The sequence below is a fragment of the Lactuca saligna genome, chromosome 4 (assembly GCF_052625555.1).
Source record: "Lactuca saligna cultivar CGN05327 chromosome 4, ASM5262555v1, whole genome shotgun sequence".
Taxonomy (NCBI): Eukaryota; Viridiplantae; Streptophyta; class Magnoliopsida; order Asterales; family Asteraceae; genus Lactuca; species Lactuca saligna.
In genome coordinates, this window is record NC_136420.1 from 57,578,073 (window position 1) to 57,589,526 (window position 11,454).

Genomic DNA, 11,454 nt, shown 5'->3' on the forward strand with positions numbered 1-11,454 from the left:
TTCTCATACAAAGAGATATTTGCGAGAGTTTTCACATACTTAGAGGGATTTGGGAGAGATTTGACATTCTTGGAGAGATTTCTAATACAGAGAGATATTTGAGAGAGATTTCGCATACTTAGAGGGATTTGGGAGAGATTTGACATAGAGAGAGATAGTGTGGAAACGATTGAGAGAGATTTCTTGTGGGATAGTTGTGAGTATCCGGTATCGAAATGTATGGTTCGTGAATCCTGTTAAGCCTTGTTTAAGGATCTTACACACTCCCGATGAGCATGCAACATTGTTTTATCGTTCTAGTTCATTGATTAGAACTAGGGTTTAGGAAATTTTTAACACAAGACTTTTCTCAAGTGAGGTTTTCCCATTAATATAGCAAGTTACACTGTATGAACATAACACAAACCCTAATACACAAGGTTTAATAGAGTTGACCGGCTTGACTTGATGACTTGGCTTGACTCAAGATTGACGATTGTCACACAGTAGGGGGAGATAGTCCCCAGTATACCGGTCGATAGGGCCGAAGGGGCGGTCATGCCCAATCATGCTAGATAGATTATGAGATATATGTGTTATGTGGTAGTAGTAGGGGGATGAATTAGTCCCCAGTATCCGGTCGAGAGGACCGAAAGGGAGACCAGCACCCAGATATGCTAGTCAGTATCCGGTCGAGAAGACCGAAGGGGGGGGGGGAGCTCCCAGATATACTGGTCAGTATCCGATCGAGAGGACCGAAGGGGAGGCCAACTCCCAGATATCCTAGACAGTATCCGGTTGAGATGATCGAAGGGGCAGGTCGGGCACCCAGATATGCCTGACAATATATGTATTGTGATTGTATGGTATGTGGTATGTTGGGGGAACTCACTAAGCTTTGTGCTTACAGTTTTCAGTTTTAGTTGTAGGTATCTCTTCTTCGAAGGGGAAAGAGTTGGCGCGGTAGCGGCCCATCACACACACGCTTTGTATTCCGCACTATGAGATCTTCCTGGGGATTGTACTCTGATGTTGTTATGTTTTTATAAACTGATTTCCAGACACGCACACTTTTATGAATGATATGATAGGTGTATGTTTTATTACTAATGTTTTACTAACTATATGATTTTAAAAATAAAAATTTTTGGCTCGTATTTTTGGGATGTTACAATGATCCTCAAATGATTATCTGGACTGAACATGAAAGACTGGAGACCTTTTACGACAAGAACACACTTCCTCTCAAAGAAGTTTGGTCTCGGAAAAGGATCACTAAGATTTCCGGATTCGAAAGGAAAATTCTAAAAAAGTTTCAACTCAATTACATTCTAAAAAAGTCGGATGGACCCTATGTGAAAGACGTCTTGGTAATTTTGTAGGAGTTTACATAGTTTGTTGCGAGTGAAAGCTAAAAGGTTCTTACCAATACAGATAGATACAGACATATTGGTCTTTGTACAGGCCATTAAGAGCATCCACAATGAAAATAGTATAAGAGTTGAATAAGGTGATAGCTAGGATTGAATAGGAGTTGAATGAAGTATGGGTGATAATGTAGAGTAGAGTTAAATGATCATTAAATGGTTCGATAGAATGAATAAAGTGGTGATTAGAATTGAATAGGTGTGTAATGGGTTGTGAGTTACATTATATAGATGTTTAATGGATGATGTGACAATCAATTTAACTTTATAGAGTTTAATGGATCGTGGATACACTAATGATTACTTCTCCGGTCTCGTTGTCCAACCGAGGTCGTTATGATTTTTAGGAGATTGATCATAATTTGGGTTATATATTAGATTTTTTTTCTCCGAACAGTACTATGATTAAAAAAGGAAAACATAAACAAACAAGAAAATTAAAGAAAATACATAAAAGGAGAATAAAGCAAAATGGAAGGGAGGATCAATTACCAATCATCATCATTTAAAAACAAAAAAAGATTGTTAGCAACCATTTCGATTATCCGTTATCACACACCAACGAGTCTTTATGTGGCATACATTAAAAAGCATTAATAAAAAGTAAAACTTGTTCATAATACAATGAACAACAACAAATTAATACCCCTAAAACCCCTAACTCACACGTCACCACTCGGATGGACTCGGAAGCGGCTCGATATGGTCAAACATATCCATCGGAAAATCATCAATGAACGTATCCGGCGCCATCATCATCGGATCACCACTCTCTTGCCTCCCGCAGCTCCCACCGCTTTCTCCTTCACCACCTGCAACACAAAACTTTCTGTAAATCAAACAAAAGCGATAATTCACCAAGATACTTAACTTCCGGCATGAATACCTGGTGGGATGTAAGGGTATGGCACCATCTCCGAAGAACCCCCTTGCCCAAAAACGGCGAAGAAATTAGGGTCCGCAAGTTGGGTGAAAATGTCGTGGTTTTCGAGCGGCGGCGGCGGCGGTGGTGATGGGAGTTCGACTTTAAGAGGCGGAGCATGAGGGAAAGGTGGTAGTAAGACTGGTTGTGGTGGCACGTTGCAGGGGTATTGGCAGAGTGGCTGGATGTCGTCATAGATAAGCAAGCTTGTGGCCGCCGTGGTGGGAGTGGCGGTGGTGGGGGCGATAAGTTCCGGCAGTGGGACCATGTTGATCGGTTCACAGTAAGGCGAGGAGCAAGACAATGTTTTTGGTGACGTCACTGATGATTCTTCTGTTGAAGAACTTTGTTTCGGTGCCTGAAATCGTCAAATAGATGATGTTTATAATACGAAAATTAAATGGATTGAAATGAGATTTTTTACCTCAAAGGTGGGAACTTTATGGAGGGAAGGGGATTCCCGGAGAGATTTGTGGGACTTTGGTGGTGGTGGTGGTGGTGGCGGCGCCTGCGGTGGTGTTTGAAGAACTCGAGCCAATCTCTTCTGTCTGCTACTCCAGAAGTTCTTCACATCGTTATCTGTTCTTCCCGGCAAATACGTAGCGATTCTTGCCCATTTGTTCCCGAATTGCCCCTGTAGTTCTATCACTACCCTCTCTTCCTCTGAAGAAAACTTCACACCACTGATCACACACACACACAGATAGAAATCAGATGCATGTTCTTCGTGAAATTAGATATAATTGTGTCAAAAAGAAAAAGAAAAACACAAAATTACAAGAAACCTTATTAAAATTTAATTTCAATTTATCAAAAGTTCATAAACGATTGGCGAACAACCATATAAAATGAAGGCAAAATTTTGCGTTCTTGCAACAGTAAAAGACGAACACAATGACTCCAAGTTCTTCATTGATAACAAGAAACCCATTTCTAAAAGAAGCATACAGACACAATATTAACCCAAAAACTCAGTATATCGACGTGAATTATTATACTCTATGAAATCTCTCACACACAGACATAAACACGAACAGTTTGTGTGTGCGAAGTACAGAAGACAAAAACGAACGCTACCGGTTACCATCATCGATTATCACTTCAATTTTCGAAATTCGCGGGACTAAAACTCGAAAAACAGATGGGGAATTGGATATAACAGACGCGTTGTTGATGAATTTTAAAGGAGAAAGTTATCGAGGGTGGTACTTTTTGAGATTGGGTCTGAGTTTGTTGACCCAACGAAGACGACAAGATTTTCCAGTGCGTTGAAGAAGGCCTTTGGATCGAATGGAGCTCCAATCTCTGGGTCCGTATTTCTTGACATGCTTCATCAAAACTTCATCTTCTTCTGACTTCCATGGCCCTTTCTTTATCTCCCCCATTTCGTCATACATTCTTCCCCTTTCCATTGATTCTTCAATTTTCTCTCTCGCACACGCTTCACACACTGCAACCCTTTTCTCTCTGTAAATTCAGTGAATTTGTCTGCAATTAGAGGGTGGGTGTATAGTGACGGTTAAGACGGTTATTGCCATGATCTCCGATATTCCCCCCTTTTTTCTCTCTTTCGAAAACATGGGTAGAATTTTACATTTTTGGTCCTTAAGATTATAAATAATACGTATTTTCCCTTGATTAAATAATCTAAAAACGTAAATGGTACCGAAATCTATTCGACCAAATTTGACCACCATTTATGAAATTACCAAAATGCCCTTCGATATTCTCGTCTGTCGTCACACTAAATACTGTATGGGTCGATACATAATATGTTACAGTTCAAAATTTGGGTCGTTAGCAATAAATTGATAACATCGACTTTTAAACAAATTTAATTTTTAACGTAATTTGATGGTGCGAAAAAATTTAATAAAAAATATTGTTTAAATAAAAGAAAAGTAATGATTGGATTTCATTATTTTACGCAAATCTATTTAATCTGAGCAATTGTGGTTAAAAGGAAATTGATCTTGTTTACTTGGCGTGGTTGTATAATAAATGGAACTTGTATTTATGTGTTCATGTTGTATAAATCGGGTATTCTCGACTTGTGATATACTTGACTGTATTTTATTAATCACTAGTTGTATGACCCGTATGTTATACGGGTTGGATAAAACAAAAAAAATTAAATATGAAGATTTAAACAAAAATTTATATAAATTTGAAATTTAAAATTTAAAATTTGAATTTAAAAGGAAACATATTTAATAGTATATGAGTTGTAATATTATAATTTAATGGTTAGTTTTAAATAAGACAATTATTAATTAAGGTGTAAATATGATGTGTTAATTAAAAAAGATAAACAATGAGAAAATGACACATGTAGAAAACATTTACTCAAAAATACCAAAAAATGACATGTATCCAAGTTAATGAGAGATTGATATGTGGCAAAAGTATTTTCATTTATTAGGGAGGATTAAATATTTAAAATAATTCTTAATAATATACAGTTGTTTGTAAATCATAAGTAATCTTGTTAATGCATCTTTTACCCGACCATAATGTGTTTTCGATATAGCTTTAAAAAATTACTATTTTAAATGTTTTAGCCTTTTAGGCTATAAAAAAGGTAATCTAAGTAAACATGGAAACAACGATAATGTGTATTCGATATAGTTTAGCAAGTTCATATATAACTCATATAAACATGGCATCATCGATCAAAATAAAATAAAAAATAATAATAATTGAAAGTAGATGTTGTTAATCAAGAAAAAAAAATGTTTTTATTACCATAGATATAAAAATCTAAACTTCTTAATTTATATAGAAAACTTGGTAAGTCTTTTTTTTTTTTTTTTTTTTTTTTCATTTTCTCGTTTAAGAACTAATTTCTCAATTACTGTAGACAAGAAACCACTTACTGAATATATATATATATATATATATATATATATATATATATATATATATATATATATATATATATATATATATATATATATATATATATATATATATATATATATATATATATATATATATATATAGGGGAGGGTTCATGCGAAAATGCAAATAATTTGCGAAAACGTGAAAACAAGAAAAAACTATGATATTGTGTCACCTCAACTTTATATTTTGGACAATAATTCATCCAAACTTTGAACTACATGATGATAATCGATTATACATAAGAAATTGTTTCATATTAGCAAAGCATGATATTTGACATTTTTATTATAAAACATGAATTTAAAAGTGGTCAAGGATATGAAAAAACAAATAGTTGATAAAACCGTTTTTAAATCTATATTATCATAACACAATCAAATGTAAACTTATTATATTTAATTTATTGCTAATAAATTTAATTTTTATAGTACTTGTGTTTGGTTTTTATAAGATAAAATCTGTTTTCGCGTTTTCGCAAGATATTTATGTTTTCGCATGATCCTACTTGTATATATATATATATATATATATATATATATATATATATATATATATATATATATATATATATATATATAATTTAGTATAGCAAACTAATACAAAATCAAGATAAAAATGAAAGGAAAAATTTGGTAAGTAGGTAAGAAACTTTATATATATATATATATATATATATATATATATATATATATATATATATATATATATATATATATATATATATATATATATATATATATATATATATATATATATATAGGGGAGGGTTCATGCGAAAATGCAAATAATTTGCGAAAACGCGAAAACAAGAAAAACCTATGATATTATATCACCTCAACATTATATTTTGGAAAATAATTCATCCAAATTTTAAAATACATGATGATAATCGATGATAGATGATAAACTGTTTCATATTAGCAAAGTATGATTTTTAACATTTTTATCATGAAAACATGAATTTAAAAATGATTAAAGACGTGAAAAAAATATAATTATAAAAACCGTCTTTAAATCTATATTACCATAACACCATCCAATTCAAACTTACTATCTTTAATTTATTGCTAATAAAATTATTTTTTTATAGTACATGTGTTTAATTTTCATAAGATAAAATCTGTTTTCGCGTTTTCGCAGGATATTTATATTTTCGCATTAACTTACTTCTATATATATATATATATATATATATATATATATATATATATATATATATATATATATATATATATATATATATATATATATATATATATAATAGCCGTTACCCGCACACAGCAGCGGGGACAAATAGCTTCTTTCAACGATATTTTTTTAAAGAAAAATGTTATGTTCCAAAAGAAAGTTCATGCCGTGAGTGAGAGGAATGGCGGTAGTCGTGATAGTGGTTGGTTGAAGGCGGAAGGAGGCAGAGCGGCTGTGGTGGTGGTGGTTATACTGTCTTGGTTACTGGTTAGGATTCTTCGAGAGAGTGTGCGTATATTTCTTACTTTGAAGGGATTACGCAGATAAATATTATGAGATGGCTTGTTACCAATGTGAGAAAAAAGATCCTCTATAAATTGTTGACATTGACCGCTTCAAATGGCTGAAGTGTTGAGATTGACGGGTTCAATTTGCAAATTAATTTTTCTATTAATTTGATACGAGATTTTTAGGGGCTAAAGGATAGGGTTAAAGTTTTAATATTATTATATTATAAATGAGTTGTACTTCAAACTTAATAGTTTGGACGTCTTAAAAAATAATATTATTATATTCAATCTATTTATAGAAATAGTTAGATTTCTTTTATAAGTAGTAAAGATATATATATATATATATATATATATATATATATATATATATATATATATATATATATATAGAGAGAGAGAGAGAGAGAGAGATAGAGAGGGTTGTACAATACAACATTTTAAAGCATACGCGTATGGAGAAATTTTGTTGTATACAAATCAGCTCCCATTTATTTTGCTTTAGCATGACAATTAATTAATTTAGGCAACTGCATCGGAACTGATTTAATCTTTGCAATCACTTTATATTAATAATCATTAATAATAATAATTACAATAAAAATATTACATTAGTAGATTAAAACCCGTGGAACCCATAGGTGTTGATTTTTAATTGAATTTAAAAATTATTTATTTAATAAAATAATAATTCATTAATTTAGAAAACGTATGAATTGTAATAATATATTTTTCAATAATTTTTTGATTTGTAAGTATTTAATTACACATTAAATGGTAAGCACTTAATTGGAAATGAAGATTTTTTAAAACCCTTATTTTTGGTGCTTGATTGTCATTGAACATAATGCATTACGAATTTGTGTAATGAAATTAACATAAAAAAACAATACGTAATTATAAATAAATAAAGTAATATGATGGATTAAGTGTGATTTGATAAAAATGAATAAAATATGCTACAAAAAAAGTTGGCTATAAATTTCGAAAAACTTCCTTATAAACGACATTGAAAGTTTTATTTGTGACTTTTCCATTTTTATCTAAAATTAATAATTGTAATCTCTCTCTGCTTTTAATTCTAGATAAGGCAACATACAATTGTCCATGTGAAAAAATTGGATCTTTGAGAAACAAACCAATCTTTGATAACGATTGTCCTTGACTTTTATTAATAGTCATCAAAAAACATACGACTAAAGGAAACCATCTTCTTGTGAATTTGAAGGAAATTTTTTTTTCTGATGGAGTTAAAGACATTATTAGAATAAAATTCTGGTTTCCAATATTAGTTCCAATTGTTATACATGCCTCAATCACACGTTTGCCCAATGATATCACCTATAGTCTTGTGCCATTACATAAAGTCGTTTTTCTGATCAACATTTCTCAGTAACATTACTAGAACACCAATTTTTAAAACTAACTTAGAATTTGGTAAATCGGATACTTTGAGACCATTTAATATATCAGGAGAGCATAAATTTACATTAAACTGATCATTAACAATTTCAGATTCACATATGCTGTCAGAACTTAAATATTCAACTTCATCTCCTGGAAACTTCTTAAGCAGACGGTTGTTTATTTCCTGAACAACTTCATTTTTTAGAGCAATGATAGGTGCATTTTATGCACCTATTTTGCATGTTTATTTCCATCTTTTTATAGCATTCTACTTCATAATTCTTGCATTTAGTTGATTATTAGGGTAGTTGCATATTTCATTAAGAATGTCTGGTACTTCACTATTTTTGATTTATTTTGCAGGCATTATGGAGCATGGAACATGGAGCTTGGATGCATGGATGCATGGAGCTTGGATTCTTGGAGCTTTGGAGCATGCAGAGAAGATGAACCGGTCATTCCATGGAGGAAAGCATGAAGACATAACCCGAGTTATTGTTGCATTATCTTCATAGAAAAGGATTACGTTTGAAACACGGTTCTTGTCACTTTGACATGGGTCATGTTTGTCCTTTATCATTTCATATTTGAGCAACATGACGCGTGGTGAAGCTGGACTGAAGATGGAGCCAACAGTGAAGACTTTTTGGAATTTTAGCAAAAAAGCATGAGCCATGCCAAAAACACATGGTCAAGACAAATGGCCATGCCAAAAAAACACATGGGCAAAAGGCATGGCCATGCTAAAAACGCATGGCCTTATGGCAAGTCACGTGAACTTTAATAAAAGAGGAGGAGACGTCATTTTGAAGGACAGAACGGTTTTGGGAGTAGTTATTGGTGATCTAGGGCAATTTTGGGAGAATTCTTGGAGCTTTTGAGAAGACCTAATCATTGCAAACATTTGGATTTGATTTTTGTAAGGATTAAACATTCCAATTCCATCTTTATTCTTGTTTGATTTGTTCTTAGCCATGTGTGGCTAAGAAACCCTAGTTTCTAGTTCTTGTTCAAAAAATGTTGATTGCTTGACTTGAAGCATATGATTTGATGTTTGATTTGTGATTCTATTCTAGTGATTATGTTTTTGTTTAAACTAGAATCCTTGAATTTGATTTGTGTTTGATTGACCACTTTCATGAATTGAATTTTTGTGCAGTTAATTAACTTTTAGGGCACCTAATCGTTCTATTGAGTTAATAATTGGTAACAAGCAATAAGTTTTCTTATTGTAAAACATATATCACATGTTTTCACACTTCCGAGCGTATGAGAAGAAATGAACATTGTTGGGAAGCTTGTACAAAACTTAATGCAGTTTTTCAATACAATCTAAGAGCGTGTTTAGGTTGAATTAGTAAAGCTAGGTCTAATCAAAGAGCGTGTTTTGGTTAGATAATTTGGCAAGTGAGAGTTATTAGAGCGTGTTAATATCTTTCAGTACCAACATAGAATAGCAATCTTGAATTACATCAAGTCATAATCAAGTTGAACAACAACATTGAGAACTAGAACTAGAACCATTCAATCAATTTGTTTACAAATCTATTTCATTTTGTGCATGCTTTTAAAGTAGATTGTTATTTAGTTATTTACTTTTGCAAACAAACCCCCTCTTTGTGACCAAAGTACCTTGTGCAAAAAGGTATAGACTTTTGTCCCGTTTCTCTGTGGTTCGACCCTGCTTGCCTTGTACTACTTTTTAGTGCATTAAAGCAGTGTATTTGGAGTCTATTGTACCCTTTTATTTGTTGGGTCTGACACACCTAACAAATTGGCGCCGTTGCTGGGGACACGGTGTTACTAATTGTTTATGTCAAGATTTTTGTGAGTAGGTACATCTATATAAAAAAACAAAAAAAAAAAGTGTGGCTCGGAAATGAATACTCCTTACAAGGAAGACCAACTTTCTGAGCTAGCTCAGTTAGTTATGATGATTGGAAATGACAGAAGTGTGCAACCCACACCTATTCCTTGTGATTTTTGCACTCAAAATGGACATCACACCAACATGTGTCCATATTTACAAGGGGGATGGGAGGAAATGCAGGAAAAGGGAAGCTACTACTGGCCGAATCAATGGAGTTATGATCAACCTCAATATGATCAAAGTTGGGAAAACAACCAAGCTTGGGGAAACAACCAATGCCAAAACCCATACCAAGATTGGGGAGATGACCAATACCTACCAACTCCAGAGTTCCAACAACAATATCGTCCACCTCTTCAACAAACTGAAAGTTCTAGCATATCCTTGGAAGACATGGTGAAAAGCATTGCCACTACCACCCAAATCTTCCAGGAAACAACCAAAGCTAGCCTCAAAAGCTTAGAGGAACAAATCGCAAAACTTGCTCAATCTGTGAATATATTGGAAACTCAAGGCAAATTACCATCACAGACTGAAGAGGACCCAAGGCATACTGTTTCTGCCATCACCTTGAACAATGGGAAAATTTTTGATGACCCAAGATTGCAATTTGAAGATGGGGAAGAAGAGGAAGAAGTAGAAGTGGAGAAGGTTGTCAAGGAAGAAGTAGAAATTGAGAAGGATGACATGGAAGTTGTAGAGGAGTTGGAGGTTGACAAAAAAGAGGCTAAGCCGCCCACTACTAATGAGAAACTCCTTTCACCGGTAGACCAACCACAAGAGCCGAAAACAATAAATTTGTTGGACCCTTCAAGGGATATGTACCCCGAGAAGGAAGACACCCAATCGGTCATCAAATCGACCACCTTATCAAAGAAGGAAGATTTGACCACCTTACTGGACAAGTACAAGAAAGGGGTCGGCTGGACGATTGTTGTTATTAAGGGTCCAACATGGTTCCCACGCAAAAAGAAAGTCAAGTACAAGATACGTGTTCCATTGAAGGAGGCAGCGAAAAGTTCATTGAGTTGGAAAGCCCCAACATTCAAAGAATAACATATTCCAAGGGCCAAGTCGAGCCAAAGACTTGAAACAAGGGCGGCTAACCGAGTTCTCGGACAGTATTTTCTTCCTATTCTTTTTTTTTTTTTTACTTTATTGTGTTGCAATGTTTTTACGTCTTTTTAGAGTTCCATGCAAAAAAAAAAAATCAACAAGATTGAGGGGATGCATGTGTAAAAAAAAAAATTAAAAAAAAAAATAACGTTTTTGTGAGGTTAAAGTTAAAAAAAAAATTGGTTAACAGAAAAGAAAAGCATGGCCATGTGAAATTGGCATGAGCAGGACTCAAAAGGCATGGCCTAATTTTAGACCATGCAAGACTATCGAGGTTTTAAAAGGAAAAAAAAATTGGCATGGGCAAACTCCAAAACTCAGGGGTCATGCTAAAAAACGCATGGGATGATT

General features: G+C 33.4%; 1 protein-coding gene across 1 annotated transcript; it reads right to left on the bottom strand.

Annotated features, from left to right (window-relative positions):
• Positions 1-1,956: 1,956 nt before the first annotated feature.
• Positions 1,957-8,793, bottom strand: DUO1 (myb-like HTH transcriptional regulator family protein). Its single transcript, XM_078987669.1, has 6 exons — positions 8,644-8,793; positions 8,138-8,301; positions 3,538-3,795; positions 2,753-3,011; positions 2,293-2,686; positions 1,957-2,218 (listed from the first exon to the last, which is right to left on the bottom strand). Exons 1-6 carry the CDS (start codon positions 8,791-8,793, stop codon positions 2,076-2,078), a joined length of 1,368 nt encoding a protein of 455 aa, XP_078843795.1. The 3' UTR covers positions 1,957-2,075.
• Positions 8,794-11,454: the final 2,661 nt, after the last annotated feature.